General features: G+C 41.2%; 1 protein-coding gene across 1 annotated transcript in view; it reads right to left on the bottom strand.

Annotated features, from left to right (window-relative positions):
• Nucleotides 1–4,469: 4,469 nt before the first annotated feature.
• The window catches only part of LOC119179180 (rho guanine nucleotide exchange factor 17), a 164,780-nt gene continuing 148,823 nt past the window's right edge, over nt 4,470–20,426 (bottom strand). Inside the window, exons 16-24 of the mRNA XM_037430255.2 lie at nt 20,000–20,131; nt 17,947–17,999; nt 16,218–16,326; nt 14,815–14,901; nt 14,671–14,738; nt 13,731–13,879; nt 12,980–13,154; nt 9,185–9,355; nt 4,470–4,943 (exon numbers count right to left, since the gene is read on the bottom strand). Coding sequence (XP_037286152.2) covers nt 4,645–4,943; nt 9,185–9,355; nt 12,980–13,154; nt 13,731–13,879; nt 14,671–14,738; nt 14,815–14,901; nt 16,218–16,326; nt 17,947–17,999; nt 20,000–20,131 — 1,243 coding nt within the window. The 3' untranslated portion in view covers nt 4,470–4,644. The remainder of the gene's footprint in view (nt 4,944–9,184; nt 9,356–12,979; nt 13,155–13,730; nt 13,880–14,670; nt 14,739–14,814; nt 14,902–16,217; nt 16,327–17,946; nt 18,000–19,999; nt 20,132–20,426) is intronic.

Below are 20,426 nucleotides of genomic sequence, written 5' to 3'. Positions count from 1 at the left end.
GACACCCGTCCCATGTTCGTTGTTGGTCCTTGTGGTGCTACGCACTACATATTTTCTCTTCAGAAGTCATGAACCAACTAGCTCAAGAAAACATTTTTCTAAGCTAGGATGTTGCATGACATACCAACTGTATACTGCAAGAGATGCTAAAGCATTCCAACTGGTTACGAAGCAAGCGCTGAGACTTGTATACCGCACGTGTAATAGCAAAACATCAGCAATGAAGCACAGTGCACGTGAATACTGGTTTTGTCACTTGTTTTCATTCACTTCTGTTTAGTGCAATGTTTACACAGAGATGAGTAAAGCAGTGAAGATACAAACGGAAAAATACGGCGCTTTTATAGCACGACATGCAGTGGTGCCGCAATGGTGTCTCACTGTCAGTGCAAAACAAGAGTACATGTTCCATAGTTACACATATTTTTACAAGGTAGTTCAAGCAACCAGCAATCATATGACAACAAGTCCTCACAGAACAAACAGCAACAAGGATAAAGAATAAAACTGTATACACGCAGGCCAGCACCTGCCTGCCAGCAGACCGATAGTAAACAAACATCTCTCACATATGTGGCTGGGAAGGTGTGCAACCGAACATAGTATGTTATATAAATGCGTGCGTAATGAGTGAGATGACATTTTTGTCACTGTAGTGTCGTGATGAAATGATCAACTTTGCAAGTGCTGCCTGGAAAGTGCTTTGTGGGACAGTGTAGGCCACCCTGCATTTGTGCTTTCGTTGTCGTTGAATCAACTGGCTACCCTCACCCCTCCCACCCACCCACCTAAGGCTGACCTGGATCGCTTATCTGAAAACAACTGATTGCAGAGGACGTGTTTTTGCACACCACATCCATGACACACACAATGACAGGATATCTTCTAGTGCTATATGAAAGTTTAAGTAGAGATGAGTATTTTTGCACAATAACTCAATAACTCTGGAAGCCAATGAGACCCCAGCTGCTAACTGTTGAGACTGGGCTAATATTTTTGAACAGGGCTAAGTGGCAGAAGCCTTTTCAGTAATGGAAAAAATATTTCAACCGAATGCCTCAGGAAAACCTCGTGATCCCTAGTCTGCTAATTTTTTCACTGCGATGACATCATTAAAACAGTGTGAATCTATCATGCCAACCATCACCACAAGCCTGGTCTGACCAACATAGGTAGTTCCTTAGGCCGGTTAGTTATTTTCACCGAGCCTTCATCTTTTTTCTGCAAGTACAGATGTCACGCAATACAATTTTCAGAAATGCATTCCTTGGGCACTATATGACGTGGTTGGTGCCTTACATTTTGTCACAAAAACTATTTTTGATGCTACAGAAATGTTATCAAACAATCCTTGTTACAACCAAAGAGCAAACAACACAAGTTTAGGAACCCCTCGCTAGAGACATCAGCCGCTAGTTATTAGCATGAGTGTTCAAACAGAACTGAGACGAAGGCACCACCCATAGGTCAGAACTTTAAGCAGCCCGCCCACTTATTTTTTTACTTTATCAGTACATTGTAAAAATGCCCCAGTTTGTGACAAATAATTTATGTGTATACAAATGTTTCAAACCACCAGGCTCAACAATGTAAATGCATTTCAGCCATCAGCTGTCATCTAGCAAAAGGCTAAAGAGCTTCAAGCCCCTATAGTTATGGATCCGAGCACAACTGTTTACATGCCCTAGCTAAGCCTCGGGCAAGTCGGAAGACAGCCGTGAGTAAAAGATTAGACACAAGCTTACACACTTATTAAGACAGAAGGCCTAAGGTTTATCTAATTTATATGTGTACATATGCATATATGACTCTTAACGAGACTTAATATTACAATTTCGTAATCTCCGTCATTTCCCCTACTAATGGAACATTCAGGCACATGTGTGCTACAGCCTTGTTGTTTGCGAGTACCCCAGCTGCCTGGAGAGATATCAAAGTTTCACTGAAGAAGAAATATTCTCGCAGCAGCCAAATTACGTAAGCTCACACTGAAAGTACTGCACGGCTTTCTTGCCTACGTTATTACAAGCATCACCGGGCCTAAGACACGAAACAAAGCCACACAAAGTGCACTGTGCTGACACGTAAAGAACTGGATGAAGCGCCATTGTATAATTAATCCCAACAATGCTACACATAGAAAAAAGTGAGGGCTATGCTACACAGTATCGTTGTCCGTTCTTCAGGGGACATCTGCGGAAATTGAAGGTGGCCAGAAACGTGGTCTTCCCAGCGGTCTAATGAAGGATGCTATAATCTAACTCAGCCATAGCTGAAAGATAACTTCACAGAGCAAACTCCATCCCATTTACAATTACAGAGGAAACACGATACAACTTGTTCACCATGCACAGACATGATGTCCATGAAAATTGAGATGGAGCAGGACAGTCGGAACAAAACGAGCACAATCTAAAAGCAGCTGGTGCGTGCAAAAAAAGGTAGCGGGCACCTCCACCTAATCGCAGATGCCCAAGAATAGCCCGTTTTTTTTCTCTCTAAAATATCAGTGACGGCACCCCTAACAGAGCTACGCGTCAATTTCTGAGAACGCTGCCTCGACTACCGCTTTTCAGCGAAAGACCGATATCGCTCTAAAACGAGACATGCACGTTGCACTTGGCCTGCACGGTCGAACACACCGCGCCAGCCATCACACACAGCCTCGGTCACACACAACCACATTTCAATGTCTTTGGCACTTGCGGCAGTATGCTGAGTCTCAAGGTGCACAGCACCAGCCACACACCACGTCTCTCCGAGCTGAATTGGAGCCCAGAGAAGACACACACACACAAAAAAAGAGGGATAAACATTAAGTCATCAGGAAAGGGACAGAGTCAGGTGTGGGAGGTTTTCGAAGAGGTCTCTGGGGCAGCCACCACAGAGTTTTAGCTGTAAGAGACTTCGCCATCACAGGGCACAGTCGCACTGTCACCGAGCTTCACCAGCGCCAGTATACCACTGCAGTGGAGGAGGTACCGCGCGCGCTCCCGGTCTCTTCACAAGGCCTAATGCTCCCTGCTCTTTGTGGTGGCAGCATGTACTAGGCCATGTCAGGGTCACGGGATGAGGCTCTCGAAGCACCACAGCCAATTCACTATGCCTGATGCCGCAGCAAAAAATTTGCACTCAGTGTTGGACAGTATCAACATTAACGTGGTGCTGATGTTCATGTGAGTAGCAAATTATAATGATGTTATGAGGACTATGTACTCATAAACATTGGAACAAATATTCACATGTTCTTCCTTTCTTTTCGCCTTTTTCGTGCAGCTCTCTGCGCTGCCTTAACACTCAAGCAGGTAACTGTCATATAGCATGTGTTAAAGTCACACTTATACAGAGTGATCCAGATCTAGAAGTACAACTGAGTTACAGCTTCGACCAGCCCGAATTCGGTTTCAGACTATCTTGTATAACCTGCTATGGCATGAAACTACATACGCAATTTGAAACTGTCAAGAGAGGAGAGAAAGGTTGCATAAATAATTAAATACAAAAATATTCATATCTTAAAAGAAACCTCCAAACACCACTATCATCCCAGAGCAAAGCTGCGGAGATTTTGTTTTGTACATGACATTCAACACTGCGTTCACAGCTGCTCTCTGTTCAATATGTGCACAAGAATGACATGCTATGCCTGCATATACACTAAATTTACTTTTACTCACTGTTTAACAATGACCATTTCATCTCCATATTTGCCTTCACACTACCCCGAATCACAGTGAAGATAGGGCTACAAACTAATCTCGTGCATAGCTTGCACTCCTTCATTGGCCTGAAAACGTTTAGTGCAGTTTATAGCTGTGAAAAAACTTCAAACCAATGACATCTATAGGCTGCAGAGAAAGATAACATAAGCTTTGTCTGCATTCAACCAAAGTGCACAACTAGTATCCCACTTCCTTGTCCAACTATCTATTGGCAATGATGAGTTACAAGAAATTCCGATTCCTAAAAATCACATTTTCATCATAAAGTTGAGCCATAACTAAGGTTATGGCTCAACCATAACTTTAGTTATGAGCCATAAGATAAGGATATAACTTGAATAGAAAGGCAAAAATCAAGCAACAAGATCGAAAAATGGACCAGCGGTGTCCAGATTGGAAAGCACGGGCTGTAATATACTGTGTTCTCAATCCTTTCATCCCAGTTGTATTTTAGTCATGAATCACCGAAAACAATTTTATTTTGATATTGTGACTGAAAACGAGAAACTGTGCAGTACTGCTCTTGCTAATCACCATTATGTGTCTCAGCACTTTCAAAACCACATTATAGCCCAACACCACATTTTGTCCCTCAAGGACAGGTACTGAGGCACATAGGAGTGATTATTCAGATTTTAGTTTATCAATTCCAATGATAATTTGTCAATACGGTTGATTGGGCGAGTTGGTAATACATGAGGCGCTTGTGCATGTCTTTTTTGTACACGTCTACGTAGTGAGCTCCTATTTCAAACAACCAATGATAATCTCTATAAAGCTAGAGAATGTAAAATTTGCTACTTAAAACCACACAACCTCCATATAAATAAATGAGTCAGCTGTGGTGCTCCTAGTGACCATTTCCCGCGGCCCTGTGCCATGTTGAGTTCCCATAGGCGCGATCCGCGAGACCTCGTCATCATCACACTTGCCACAGCAAGAGGTGGTTGGTGCTGTCGTCTCGGCCGGCGGCCTCACTTAGTCCAGCGCTGCGGAAGTCCTCGTAGCCATCGCCACCGCTGATGACCAGCAGGCGGCAGCCTGCGGCGGGCGTGAGCGATGCCCTTCGGCCAGCCATCGAGGCAGCCCCCGACGCTGACGTGGCGCCACTGTCACGCGAGCACCGCAACGACCGGTGGTGGTGGTGCCGGCTACCCGCAGGCTCCGTCGTCTCCACAGCTGTCAGGAACCGCACGTGACCCGTGTGGCCATGAGGCACGCCTGGGCATGGGAACAGTGACATAGTGATGCCATTTCACTGTGAAGGCATTCCCGTGTTCACCATAAGAAGAAAAAAAACGGCAATAGGAAGTTGCTAAGGCCATAACTTAGCTATGAAAGCAGTTTTCTTCATACCAACCATGTAGTAGCCATTACTTTAAATCCACCCACACTAGCTTGTTAAGTTGGATACAGCCTAATCTTTGCAAGACAAGATCAGCATTGGCTTAAAGGGATACAACAGAGAAAAATTATTTTTCTTATACTAGTAGGCTACTCTTTCAGAGTATTAAAATCACCTCAATTCCCAAAGGAGATGCTTGGTAAGACACAAAACCGCAAAAATAAGATGCAACTGTCGATCATAGGCGTACCAGCCGGGGGCGAGGGCAAGGGGGGGGGGCACAAGCCCCCACCCCCTCTCAATGAGAAAAGTTGGGGGGGCTGAGCCCCCCTCCCCACTTTTGACAGTGGTCACTCTAGGCTGCAAGCTGAAGAAGCCGGCAACGAAGGTGAAATTTCCCGTCACAACAATAATCACTCAATTACGTTCTTACGGGAGAATCAAATCTAACGAGGCAATGTTACATCATAAAATTCTGCCAACATTTCCTCTGTGATGATTTTCTTTGTGGGTTCTTTGCAGTGCGGGTCGCCTATGCAACGCTTTCGCGTCTTGTGCTGCAGTATTGCAGAGCAGGCAAGGGCTGAACAGGGGCCCTATACTAGTACATCACTTGTTCCTGATTTTATTCTTGTGTGACTTGTTGAAGTTACAGATGGGAACGAGCAAATTTTTTAAAGAGCGGTTAAAGCATTTCCTGCTTCCGGAAAATGAATTTCTTCAAAAAGAATGTATCATCACCACTCCTCTGTCGAAACTGTTGCGAGCCGATGAGTGTGACGAATCATTTTTATGTTCAAGTTCTTCCATACTGAAATGCCAAAAATTGTTTCCATTTTAGTCTCTGATAAACCTGATCCGCCTTGCTTATGGTAACTTGAAGGCATAGCGGCAGCTTGCAAAGTGGCCACAATTAAAGCAGTGGACTCGAGCTCAGTAGGAAGCTCAGCTTTTAAGCTTGCCCCACAACATAACTCACCGGACCAGAGAGAAGGTGAAAAACCGCGGTTTTTAGCACTATGGAGGCTTAGTTAGGAATCGGGCTAGTTGGTTTTCACTCAAATTGAATTGTCTATTACAGCTCGAAATACACCTCGAACAGCAAAGAAACACACACGCACTGTGCTGCTTACTTCTCTCTATTTCTCTTTCTCTCAGCAAGTATGAGCTCATGTGCAGAGATGTATACGCGCACGAACTACTAAGCACGGTTATGCTGCAAGTGGAAGCCACTATAAGTAGCCACTGCTTATGTTATTGGCAGGTAGTCTACTCGAATTACATTTAGACGGAGATGCTTTCCGTCTTCTTGACGTCATGTAACAAGCTGGCGTTTTGTGGTACACAAAATTTTAAACGCCGAAGAACCAATGGCAAACAATATGCCGTATCGAAAATAGTTTATTCTGTTATTTTTTACGTGGTCGTGCATAAGTGGTTACGCGATGGATCATTTACGCGTCATTCATTGGCTCGCTTAACAAGCTGGTGCTGTATGCATGACAAAGACTGTTTACACCAATCATATACAGCTAACGTCCATTTCCAAAGGAAGCAATGAGGGATAGTTTAACGTCCTAGTGACCCACATTTTGTTCTTTCAAAGAAAAATTTTGTTCGTGCCGTTTGTATTGACGTATTTATGCAGGTGCCTGGGGGCCCCTTAAGAAATGTTAATACAAACACAATGAGTGTAAACAATGTAGTATGCCCCTTACACTACAAATTATACATTTTTAAAGAAAAAGGGTTGAAAAGTTGGTAAGTTACTAACAGTAACATAACAATATCGATATTATTAATAACTGCACACCCCAGAAACAGTGTTCAGACTATTAGCAAACAAGGCAAATTATAATACACACAAGGCCGAATATATGCAAGAAAGTGTAATACTAATTATGAAAAATTATAACAGCAGTCATTCATAAAAAAAATGTGGTTGATCTCTCCGTACTGAGAATCGGCATATAACACAAAAGTAATACATGCCTTTACAGGGTTAATTAAATGTTTACTGTACATTGATAAAGGAGGATTTGCCGAATATATGTTTTCGTGTTCGGCAGTTATAGCCCCGCTCATCGTGGATGTATCCTCGTTGACACTTGGTACGCTTCCATCCCGACGGCTATAATGCATGATGAATTAATTAAAAAAAACCATTGTGGCATCTGTCAATTTTAACCGCCAAAGCATAATCAGAGAAAGAGGCGTGATAGCCCGATGAGCGTCACGTATTGGACGCAAAATCGGGCTAAGTGCGCCATTCCTCAACCTGTTTTTGTGTGATTGAACTTCGTGGTATCTATGAAGGCGCATCATGTCATCTCTGTGAATGCAAAAGTGTGAGCGCCTCAATGAAGTTCTCTCTCTTGATATATATATATACGAGTGAGGTAGGTTTGCCCCCCAACTCGCGAATGAGTTGGTACGCCACTGGTGGCGATGCCACCCTGAAATTTCCATACCAAACACTGTGATGTCATAACTTTTGATGGTGTTTAACTAGTCCTACATAGTTAAAAATCAGTGAAAATAAAGCACATTGTCTCCCACAGAAGCCATAGACCTAACATATCAAGTTCCAGAAAATTTTCGAAGATACAAAGAGCACACGTCCAAATTCAAAAAATTACACGGATGTTTGGCAGAAAATGTAAAATTGAAATAATGACCTTCGTTTTTTCTGTGTTATTAAACATATAATGACAAATTTAACAAGATTAGAATTCTCAGAGTACACTTCATCAATCTGAACAGATTCCTTGCTGCACTTCACTGCTCCTTTAAGCTGTACATGCACTACTTGGGTGGGCTGAAGCTCATGAATTTCAGTGTTGAAGGCATATTTTCAAGCTGTAGCATTGTTAAATGTCTCAGTAGCAGGTCGCACCCGTACCAGTTGGGAAAATGGTAGGCAGTGCAATCTCAAAAACACAGCTAGACCTCAACAACTCAGTTGTCAGTGCGATGGTGGAACGACCTGCTAGTTACAAGGTCTGCTCAGTGCACTCGTTTGTTCATTGCCAAAGGCATCTTCCCAGAGCTACTATTGGCCTAAAGAGTTAAGCCCCATCCACGTGCCAAAGACATAGAGGGATAGTCAAAAGTTTTCAGGCCACTATCTCATGTATCCCTATGGCAGTGTGGCATGGGGACTTTTTCCCAGCTCCTTCACCCCTGTACATTAAGTCAGGCATGTTCTGCCAGCAGAAAAAAAAGACAATTCAGGAAACTTGGTCAGCAACATGAAATCTAGCCACAAAATGACATCATTTATGCTAGTTTCGATGACATCCACACTGCTTTTTCATTGAAACACGCGTGTATGTTGTTACAGACGTAAACATGTGCGTGCATGTGTTCTTGGGACCCCATCAATGCGCTTGATGCAATGAAAGTGGTACACAGAATGCGTCTAGTACAACAAGAAAAAATGCCTCCGAGATTAAGCCGCATGCGCGGACCATAAATAAATGCTTCTCAGCCTTCAACTAAGTTAATGATACATGTGATGCTGCCCCGTACAAAAGGCAGACGACAACCATATACAGCCGTACAATTAAAAAATATCCATGTTGGCAATCTGCTTGGTTCTCTAAACTCAAAACCAATTAAACAAGGCTGAACTCTTTAAGTAAAAGTGACTCTAGTGCCATAAGTAAATAACAGTCGAAGCCAGCAAATTTCAGAACTCTGGCACACTTTCCTAGGTAAAAATAAATTGAAATCAGTGTAAATTCTTAGTGGTAACATTATATACTAATAATAGTAGTCGGGGTTTTGTGCCCCAAAACCGCGATATGATTATCGGATATGCTGTAGTGGTGGGCTCCAGAAAAATTTCAACCTCCTGGTGTTCTTTGATGTGCACCTAAATCTAAGCACACAGGCCAACTTCACCAAAATATGGCTCCTGCGGCCAGCATTCGATCCCTTGACCAGTGAGTCAGCACTCAAACGCCATAAACACTAGACCGCCGCAACGTGTTGCAAAAATTGTGACTACGTGATCGCGGCAGGTGTAAGCAAGCTGAGCTACTGTTCGTCATTTGTGAACGAGTATCAAGCTCATGGTACTGCACTTGCAAGCCACAAAGTTGCATGACCTTACCGACAATGTTGGGCAGGCTACCCAAACGACTGGTGCTCGAGGTGAGGTGGGGGAGGGGGAGGGTGAGCAGGACCCCTGCACTGGTGCCAACCCAGAGCAGATCCTTGCAGGCCAGCAGGGCAGTGACCCGGAGGCATGCCGCTTTGTGCTGTCGGATTATGTCATCACATGCTGCAACCAAGAAGGACAGAAACTGAGGCATCTTCACAGGCTCACAGTGTATACTATTGTCACGTGGTTGTGACATCGAAGGAAAGAAGAAAATACAATAAAGCCGATAAAGATGAAACAGCTCGTTCGGCGAACTTGTGCCCAGACGAGAGCAACAACTGCGAGTGCAAACGTCGGTCACCGGTAATCTGATCATAAAAAGAACGCGTTGCCTTTCATGCATGATCTAACCTTCCACTAGCATTACTACTGGTGCTCTTGTAAGCTCCCGATACAAACTTGACTCCTCATGTCTAGCATGTAATCTTGACAGAACAATCTGACACAATCGCAAAGCTCCCCAAACATTGCGACGCGGTGTGTGCCAATTGGTGTTTTACTACTTGAGCAAAACCCAAATACATTAAAACAAAGAAATAACATTGTGTGGCCCTATTGTTCACATCTACATCAATGCCAATGATCATTTGTAATTGTTTCCTTGACCAAATTCAGAAATGCTCAAGCAGCATACCGACCCACAGCCAAAGACTCATAGCAGAGTCATGAACAATGACCTCGCTGCTATCATAGAAATAGGCAAGTGTCCAAGTCTTCAGCTACAAGTACTCAGCAAACAACGACACTGCATAATGATAGATTGACATGATGCCTGTCGTTATACACTTAAATATACAAATTGAATCCTCCACATGATGAAGGATATAACTTATCTGGACTGCAAATTGAGGAACTTGGCAAAGGCCTATCTTCAGCAGGACCACTTCATGTTAATAGAAACCAATATTCATTGAATGTCATGTGTATTTCTAACCCCACTATTACGATACGAGCTGGCACAAGGAAGAAAAAAGCCATATCAGCTGAGTGAAAACTATTCTCAGCTGAGTGAAAATAGCAGCACACATAAGAAAAAAAACGGACTGTAAAGAGCCCTTCGGGTCCACTTTTTTTTTTGTTTCTGTGTATATGAAATTTTCAGTGCACTGATATCTTGCAAGCATGAATATACCTGCACTTTCAGTATACTATACTAGCATCATTTCACTTATGTAGCACTGAAAAAGTGTAGTAACAACTTGAAACTACTACAGTGTGTGAAGGATGACTAACAGAATGGGCCAGGAAACAGACAGGAGTTACGTATATTGTAGTTGACATGAAGTGAAAGAATTGCCTGTCTTGGCCACATAACGCATAAGAGAGACAATTGGTAGTCAGCTAGAGCAAAGAAATGGTTACCAAGAGATGAGAAACACAGTTGAGGAAGGCAGCGAGCTAAGAGTGACGAAGTTATGAAGATAGCAGAGATAAAATGGGATCATCTCACACAGGATAGGTTAAACTGGAATCACTGGAAGATATCTTTGTCCTGCAATCGACCTAAATAGGCTCAAAATAATTACTTCGAGCTCTAGTGGCCAAATAGCTTCATTGCACATAGTTTTTGCAAATGCAAATCTCAAGTCAGGTACCACATAACCAAGAACAGCTACGAAAGTGGAGTAGCACATATTTCTGCGCCAGCAAGACATGCCACTGGATATACAAGACCATAAGTTGACACGCTGGCAAGAGTCGTATTGATCAAGAACATGAATGTGTACACATTCACACCTCAACATAACGACCCCTAATATAATGAGATATTGATAATAATTTATAACGATGTAAATTGCAAATATTCTGGCAATAGATATATTGTTAGAATTATACCTTTATAACCAGTTATGGAATGTAACGAACTTATTTTACTGTAAGGTGCATCTTTGTTATAGTTAGTTTGAGCGTAGATAAATTGTACTGCACTCTCTATGCAGCACAGTTTTGTCTTATGCGTGTGCCTTGCCTCAGTGTACAACGTGGCACATTCGTTGCCAAGTGGCAAGTGACACGCACAAGGTACAGTCGTAATAAACACAACACCTTATCTCTGGAGCACAGTAAGGCTAGCAGCGTCTCACAAGTGATCTCAATCAATGAAGAACAACTGTTATTCAAGATAGGTCGAAAGTGTGCCCTTTTAACAGGGGACATCATAACTTCATCGCATTTGTTATACACAACCGACACTGTAGCTACTGGAACTACAATTCAAGCCACACACATGAATGCCACCCAGTCTAGTTCAAATGATTTGATAAAAAAAAATTTCACGACTCAACTGAAGTACAGATAAATTAAAGTAAGGTCATTCACTGAAACCTTTAGTATAAACTTAACTGCTGGACTAAACTAGCAAAAGTCAGTCTAAATGGGCCATTGTGTTAGCACATACTGATCAGGGCACTAATGGGCTTGCAAAGGCTTACCTATTACTTTGAAAAGAAAGCATTTTGTTTGGGCTTTCAAATGCACTGACAAAATGAATTAACACTAATAGACAAGTTTTGCGAAGTGCATAACCTTCTGGGAAGTTTCTAGCACTTTCTTCTGTTTGTATTTTTTTCACATAGATGTCCTTGCTTCTATGTCTTCCTTAAGTGGTGCTTTATGTTTCACAGATTTGATACAAGCAGGTTTACAATATACTTTTTAATTATACATCGAATGATGAACACTAAGTTTATAAGCTGCACTTGTTTGACCACTACTTCACCACTTCACCTGTATTTTCTACCCCATTATTACTAATACATATCACTAATGCTACAGAGCTTCCGTGCAATTACTACAGCACAGTTGAAAACTACAAATATTGTTCACTATGCTTTTCCTGGCTTCAATGTACGTTGGTTTTACAGTCGAGCCCCTTCATAAAAGACACTGATATAAGAGACAAAGGGGTGTAATAGACACCAGTGTGCCTACATTGAAATACGAGTTGATCAGAAAACGCATTCGTGGTACCCTGCTTATAAGAGACATCTCATATAAAAGACAAGAATCGCTGCCCGAAGCATGTCTCTTATAAAGGGGTTTAACTGTGTTATATTTTGTCAACACAAACATAATCTGGCCAGCAGTGGTGCATTTAATATCTAAGAAATGGCCTTAACTATCACCCACCATTTGGCTAGCAGAAAAATATTTTAAAAACCGACACATATCCATGACGTGGATACCGACGATGGGTCGAGGCAGTGTGCATCGAATCATGAATTGTGGCCTTCTATTTTGTTCTGGTTAACAGACCATTATTTTGTTCTTGTTAAACTTTTGTTCTGTCATATGCTTTGATTGCTGTGAGGCTAAATTTCAGTGTTCTGATGGTGTTGTGGCCTTTTATATTGTTTTTTTTTTTCAGGTTAACAGCCTTTTGATAACCTTTTTTGTTGTCCACAGATGTTTTGGTTCATTTACATGTTGTTGGCATTGCGACTTCGCCCCTTTTCGGGAGTTGTGGCTTTCTATTCTGTTCTGGTTAACAGCCTTTTATTTTGTTCCTTTTATTTTGTTCTGTCATATGCTTTTATTGATGGCTGGTTAAATATCGGTGTTTTTACAGTGTTGTAGCCTTACATTTTGTTTCTTCTGTTAACAGCTAACATTCTGATAACTTTTTTGTTGTGCAGCGATGTTTAGCTTTTTTCCACATGCACCTGCGGTACATCTGCTGTAGACGCCGAATGGTGCACTTTGTGCAGTCTTAAGGGCTTGGCCCATGAAATTTCAGTTGCGTACCTGAAAGCATTTTGGTAACAGCAGGTGCAATGTTTACATCCTGCAGGCACTCGTAAGTGGTGGCATGAAATAGCCGGATGACTGCGCTGTGCTGAATGGCCAGCCAAACACCAAGGCCGGACGTCACCATGCACAGCACAGCTCGCGATGAGTCACTGCTTACTTGGAAAGAATGCTGTAACGAAAAACAATATTCTTCCAGAACTTCTGCTGCAATAAAGTTTAAAACAACAGACACATGCAGCATGAACGTGACTGAAAACCATGCGCTTATCCAAACTGTCAGAAGCACCAATTCACTATAAGTTTAGGTACTACATGCCACTTATCAAAAAAAAAAAACATACTGTAGCATTTATTAGCACTCCAAGTGACTCAATAGCATCACTGCTATTTCAACGTTAACATGCATTGCTTAAATTGTCTAACATGAAATAATCATGAGTTAACGAAGTTGATTTACTGCCCATACCAAAAGGCATGTGAATAAGTTTCCACTGGTTTTTACAGGTATGAATTGGTGGCATGTGTAATAGCTTAAAATGTTCAAGTGGGAAAATACTTTCTAAAGACAACATAATATTCCACTGTGCCTAAGTTTTCATAGGTTCAGATTGTCCTGATCACAACGTATTTGAGAGTCAATTTGCATCTTGCCAACAGCAAAAAAAAACAAAATCTCATTATTTAATTACGACCCATACCCATGTTTAAATATTGCCCATAAGAGTCACAGACAGGGTATACATACCTCTACTTCTAAGGATGCAGTGCTGAGAACCTTGATGTAGTTTTGGCAGCCACACCATAACTTCCCAGCAACGGCCAGCATACGCAGCACTGGTGCGACGCTGCTGCCCACTTGAACTTTCTGAGGATCGCTTGTGTTCCACCCACCTCCTGAAAAGTGCCGTTGCAGTAACTAACAAAGTTCTCCCTGCATAGTGATGTTCACTGCTCACCAAAAAAGTTTAACATGACACGATTCAGACCCAAGCTATATTTGATGCGCTGAGTGACATTTAAAATGACGGCAATAACTGGCATAGACCATGTTGCATGTGACACACTATAGCAGACCCCACTTAGTACGTACTCAAACGTGAAGAGATTATTTTCAAAGGCACAGCCCCTCAACCAACAAAAATGTCAAGCAACCATGTGCCAGAAGCCAGATATGTATTGGTTTGCTCGTGTTTGGCTCATGAGGCAGAGAGTCACTGGCAGTCATGCGAAATAAAGTGTGTCTTATTTGAGACCATTTTGGATCATGCATCTGGCTCGTTTGCATTGCTCGACTCAATTCTACATCATTATACCTTTGTTTTAAGAACAAGTCATTGGCACCCTTGTTTACATTGACAGGAACTAAATGAGACAAAAAGGTACTAATCAACTATGCCATAGTTACAAAAACGTAATTACTAACTTTTGATTATATTAAGAATTGCAAATTCTGCACGACTTTATTAACCAGCATTAGCCTACGATATGAACAGCACTTGCAGTAGCTGTTATAACTGAGTAGTGCTGTCCAAATTACTGTCCTTGAATCCATGCATTGTCAGCTGGCACACTGTATGTAAAAAGTAGCTACTATTATCACATGTCGTTTTAACTGGACTATTCCTTGACATCACATTGCTCTTTCTTTATACACTTCTTTTCAAAAAAACTTGGTGCCATCTTACCAGACTCCCTTCTGTAGATTGCGATTTCTCCACTTGACAATGATACAAATACACGGTTGTCAAGGTATCTGTAAGGCAACAGTATAGTGTGAGGCACCACACCTTCATTACTTTTTGAAAACGCTTGGTTAAAAAGAGACATACATGATGCAATGAACTGCTGCCGAGTGCTGCACTTTCATCTTGTTCTTCTTTATCCTGATGTTATCGTTGCAATTATAAACATGGATGCTGCAAAGAAGAAAAATAAAGAAGCATGGTGAACGTCTTTAAGAAATGCCGTGTCTGTAAGAAAGACAACTAATAGGCTTGTTTGAATGGTGAACTTGAGGTTCAAAGCGAATTAAATGCAAATAGTGATTTTGGTTGAATAATTTCGAATCGAATTCTAATAGTATATATCACATATTATTTAGGGAAATTGGCATATTTGTCATGACCCAACTAACCTTCCCAATGTATATTGAAAATGGATTCAAGGCCTGTGGAAGTGCCATTCTTTTGTGGTTCAAAAGAAGTAGAAATTCAACTTTGAACAGTAGCAAGATTTGACATTCGGTAGAATGCAAGTGATAACCTATAAAATATGTTGCATTGTAAAGTTTATGATACTTTAAGCAGATAAGCCAGTATAACAAGCAATGAAACTTTAAAAGATAATTAGTCGATGTGCGGGTAATATGTTTATTTAACCTTACGGTGGGGCTTCGCAGCAGTGCGAACTTTTCCTGGATATATCAGCTTAGCACTTTTCCACTGCAGTGAAACCACCTTTACAAAAAATTACATGCAGACTTTACATTTATTTGTTCATTTCGAGTACTTCAAAATTTACAATAATTTAACAGTTTCCAAAGCCAGTTTGAATCAAGGAGGATTAAAAAAAATTGCTGGAGTGAAAATGATTTCCCAGGAGTGAAGCCGTGCCTATGGCACGATGCAGCGGCGGCAGCCATCTTACGGAACGGAGCGTTTCCCTCGCATGCCCAATGAGTTTAATGTGGAAACTTTTTCGGGTCACATGATGCTCCAAGTGTGCTTTAGTGTTGCTAGTTTTCCTTAGTGAGCCTCTAATGCAAGGCAAACTTCTTGGGAGATTCAGTTACCCCTACTCGTTTCTGTGTGTTATTTCCTTGGGAGCAACTATCTGTTAATATCGAACTAACATAGCCTTTCCATTAACATATAAAAGCCACTTGATCTTTAAGTGGGCACAACCAGAAAAGAGCATGTTTCCGCCATCTTGGCAGTGGCAAAAGCTGGCTTCACTTCTGCTAGCAAGGCAGTGTGGGAGCTTTCACTCTTGCAATTTTTTCTTTAATCTTCCTTGCTTCGAATACAGTAATATTCGTCCGAGTATCCGAAGCATTAAAATATTTGCGCGAGGCTAACTACTAGCTCATGTCGTGCATCTGCAACACTAACCAATAGCTGTCTTATACGACAGCCTCCATAAGGTTGCTGAGACACAGTCACACACCATATGTTACGTCCGTACATTACAATGACTAAAGCTGTGCTATACAAAATAATTAAGCCCATCTTACCAGCCGTCTTCAGTTCCTAACCACATGGTAGGGAAGTGATTGTCAGTTTCTTCAACTTCTTCCTTTGGCACTTTAGAGTTTTCCTGTGGCTTTGTTTGATGTTCTTCTTCTAGAAATAAAAAGACAGACGTAAAAAGCCGGTGCAGCTTGCAGCTCCAAAATATTGTCGCTCAAGCTCATTTCAAAATATTTTGAGGCAGAAGAATGTGATGATGACATAGCATTGAGTGCATACTTCGTAGGTGGGAGCACTTCAATGAAAGCATGAAAAATTCGTAGTAAACATGGGTGGGTGCTGAAGCCGACGTTTTAACAAGTGGTTGCTTTGAAATGAGAGCACACTACTTAGACGTGGACAGAAAGACAGGGACAAGCGCTTTCAAAACAATCATGTATCACCAACTCGCTTGATCAAATAACAAGTGGATCTGTCTTCTTCAAGGCTCAAACAGTTGCAACCTTGAAAAAGACAGGTCTACTCATCAAAACTTGGCTCCAGCAGCCACCCTCTGTTCACTAATTTCTCATTGCATGAGGAAGTTTTTTTTTTCCTTTCTTCTGGATTTCAATGAAAGCAGTATTACACACATACAAAAGAGACACTAATAGAAATAATTATATAATAAAGTGAGTTCAATCTATCGATTACTTGCATAGACATCTCTCATTGCTTCCTCATATATCACTTTCTTACCCTGCGACCATTGTATGGGAAATGATGAATAAAGCTACACAGAACAGCAAGCAAGCAAGTATAGCTACAATGAGAACTGAAACCAGTTTGGCAGCTTCCGTAAGAGTCGAGCAATAAGAGTCGCGCAATACGTTCTTAAATGTAGTTGCTCCTTCAGCCACATATTCTTATAGGAGGCCTCAGAGTAAATGTGTCACTTGCGCGAAAATATGCGTGCATGATGTTTTCAAGTACGTATATAAAATATTTTTAGAAGCTATCTTCCCGCAATTCAATTCAAATCATGCAAGCTGTCTTATGTCTTCTTGAAACATTATTGCAAAAAGGTAACTTTTGTAATTGGAAATTTGCTGGCAGAGCGAGTATTTATTCGTCCGGTACACTGAACACCAGGATGTAATAGGCACTCGTTGTGCCATACATGGAGAAAAAAAAAATAACAGGAAGCAGTGTCGCATGACGATCTTGAAGCCCAGCCATAAAAAAATTGAACTGGGGCGTGCTGGGATTCTAACAAGAGCACAGAGCCCGGTGAGGCCTCCTTTATTTTTTTGCATGCGTTTCAACGGCCTCTTACACAGAAAGGAACATCAAAATTTTTTGTTCTACCCTTAAAAAGTTCCGCTCAGAGAAACGTATATACTGTTAGGTTGAAAACCTGCCAGCAGCAGTTCTGCTGCTGTTCCTCAGCTTGAACTACTGTTCCAAACAGACGAATTGACATAATTAAACAATTACCTAATTTTCTGGCTCTCTCTGTAAATCAGTCAGTGTTGTTTCCCATGAGATGCAGTGTAACCTAACATGTATAGCCCAACTCTAATTTATCGTCATTACTTGCTCACAAAAGCTCTGCTCTTGCTATTAATGACTAACCCATTATAGTAAGAGAAGCCTGATATTTTTCTATCTAGCTTGACTAAGTATCTTCCTTCGGTGGTGATCCTTTTCATAAATAGATGCAGTAAACATCTAAACACTCCGAGCTTTGATGAAACAAATAGTTTGTTGCATCCTTCAAACAGCGCTTCGTACCTTGAGATTCACTGGTCGTCTCTTCTTCCTCCTCTTCATCTTCACTGGATTCACTGAAAGTGATCGCGTCAAACACCGCATCAAGCATTGCTCACAGACAGGGCCTCAACGTTCAATAAACACCAGACACAGTATGGCAAATTTGAAGACAAAACTGAATGTGAAGAAAAACTGAAATAAAATAGCACCATGTTTCCAGAGGGGCGTCCTGTCTAAAAAATGAAATAAGCGTCTTCCAACCTGTTCATCTACATCACCGAAATAAACCACTTATGCTATCATCTTAAGAATGTACCAGGGGTAGGAAACAATGAGACAACTGTGTTGTTGTTTTGGTTGGCATGGTGACATTTTGAAAGCTTCCCTATGTACAGACCCTAGCAAAAGCACTTCCTTGTTTTGACTTCACCTGCTGCAGCATACAGGTTATAGAGAATTTCCCAAATAACTTTCATAAGTTAGTAGTTCGATAGTGTATCACCGAGTATAGTGACATAGAAGGGTTAGAGCATCAGGATCTTGCTATCAGCAAAGTTAAAGCACGATAAACACAACAGCTAATGAAGTTTCATTGTGCACAGTGTGCCAATAAGAAATGAAAAGGTAGATTTATGTGTTCAAGCCAGTTATTTTATTCATTTTAATATAAAATTTACAAAAGCTGCTTTCCTGCTTGATGGCTATATATAGTCAACAACAGCACATGAGGTTTTGATCTAGAACATATATGCAAGATTAACTGTATGATTAGAAGATTAAGTGCTGTCCTTAGTATGGACACGCTATACTCACAGAATGAAATGGTGAAAATGGTTTACATAGTACTGGAATGAAGCTGAATACCCAGTAAGCAAGGTTACTAGGGAGTGCTGGGTTAAAATCCAACAGACTTGCTTGCTAAAGGTGATACAAACCTTGCCTAAATGTTAGGACCGAAGATTAGTAGATGTAACACTAGCTAACCTCTTCAGGGTCAATGTTGCACGTGAACATCCAGCGCTGACACTTTCGAGATGGTCCATTCATGTAATCACTTGAGCGTTAAAGTGAACCTTTTTTTTTCGTTTCTCTAGCTTGGCATGTGTTTCCACATTGCGAGAATACATGGAGTTTTTGTTTCTTCTGTGATGTCTCTCAGCTTTTTTTTTTTTTTTTTTTACTGTGGTGCACTAGTCATCGACTGCACATCCGGTCGCACGCAGCAGCTAGTTTTAGTTTCATTCTTTGAGTGGTTCCGACTTCTTGCGCCAGCAAAGCTGATGGCTATTTCATTTAGAATGGCGCAAATGGTGACCGCTCTGTTACTCACTTGCTTAGTGCTACCCAGGGCAACTTTTAATAGTAGTGTACAATTTGAGTTTCACAAGAATGCAAGTGTTACAAGTAAAATATGTTACACTTTGAAGTTTACTATCCTTAAATCATATAAGAAGCTGGCTTAAAAGCTTTTAAACTGAAAGGGGAAGCATCGATGTCGAGGTAATATGCTAATTTAACCTTGAAGTGGGGCTTTGCAGCGGCATGTATTTTCCTTGGATAGGTGTGTTCATGGTATAGCAGCCCTCTATCGTAGTGAAACCACCTTTACAAGAAAGTTACATGCGAATTAATATACATCTACTTGTTCATTTCAAATACTTTGAAGTTTCCAATTACTTAAAATTCAATTCAAAGCAAATTAGAATACAGTAGTGCTCATTCGAAAATTCGAGGTGCTCTAATATTCGTACAAGCCTACATTTGACAACATTTTCACTTATTTTTGTACGTCTGTGAACTATGTTTGTTGGAATGCATCATTTTTAAGTCATATAAGTTTTTTTTTAAATAATCTGGCTAATAGTACTCATGAATCAGCCATGTATACTTAAAAACACAAGCTATTTTTGTGACTTCATGGTCATCCAAAAGGAACTGTAACAATTTCTTTCTGAAATGCATTTGTCTGAAGAACTTATTTAATACAACTTTCATAACTTAGGCCTAAGCTCACACAATTGATGTTCCACGAGAATCGCACATCAGCGAAACTGAAAGAGAATGCGTTTCTCACCTGTCAAGTTGGATATTGCCATTGTTGTTTGGCTGAGCTGCTGTAGGCTCCTGCTCTTTACTCTCTGCGTCTAAGCTGGCGAGCGCATTTGATTCAGGTACAAGTGACTTCCGGCGTCCCATTGACGACAGCCTGCACAGAAAACACAGCCAAAATAAATTGGAAAGTTTCGTAAGCGGGTAATCTTTGTATGCATATATTAGGCACTGGTACAAGGAGATGCCTCTTTGATAGCACAGCTTGCTACATTGTGCAGTATTATGACAGGGTAGGAGAATTTGTGATTTTGTTCTCTTATACCATGTTCAAAGGCATTCCAAACAAATCTTGATACATGAAGTAGGTACAGCTTGCTTCATGAAACTGGAGAGCCTTATTCCAGCAGGGTTAACCATGCTTTGTTAAATGTTTAATAACAGCTGCCCTC

This window comes from Rhipicephalus microplus, chromosome 2 (genome assembly GCF_043290135.1).
Source record: "Rhipicephalus microplus isolate Deutch F79 chromosome 2, USDA_Rmic, whole genome shotgun sequence".
In the NCBI taxonomy this organism is placed as follows: Eukaryota; Metazoa; Arthropoda; class Arachnida; order Ixodida; family Ixodidae; genus Rhipicephalus; species Rhipicephalus microplus.
This window is presented reverse-complemented; position numbering and strand designations above follow the sequence as displayed.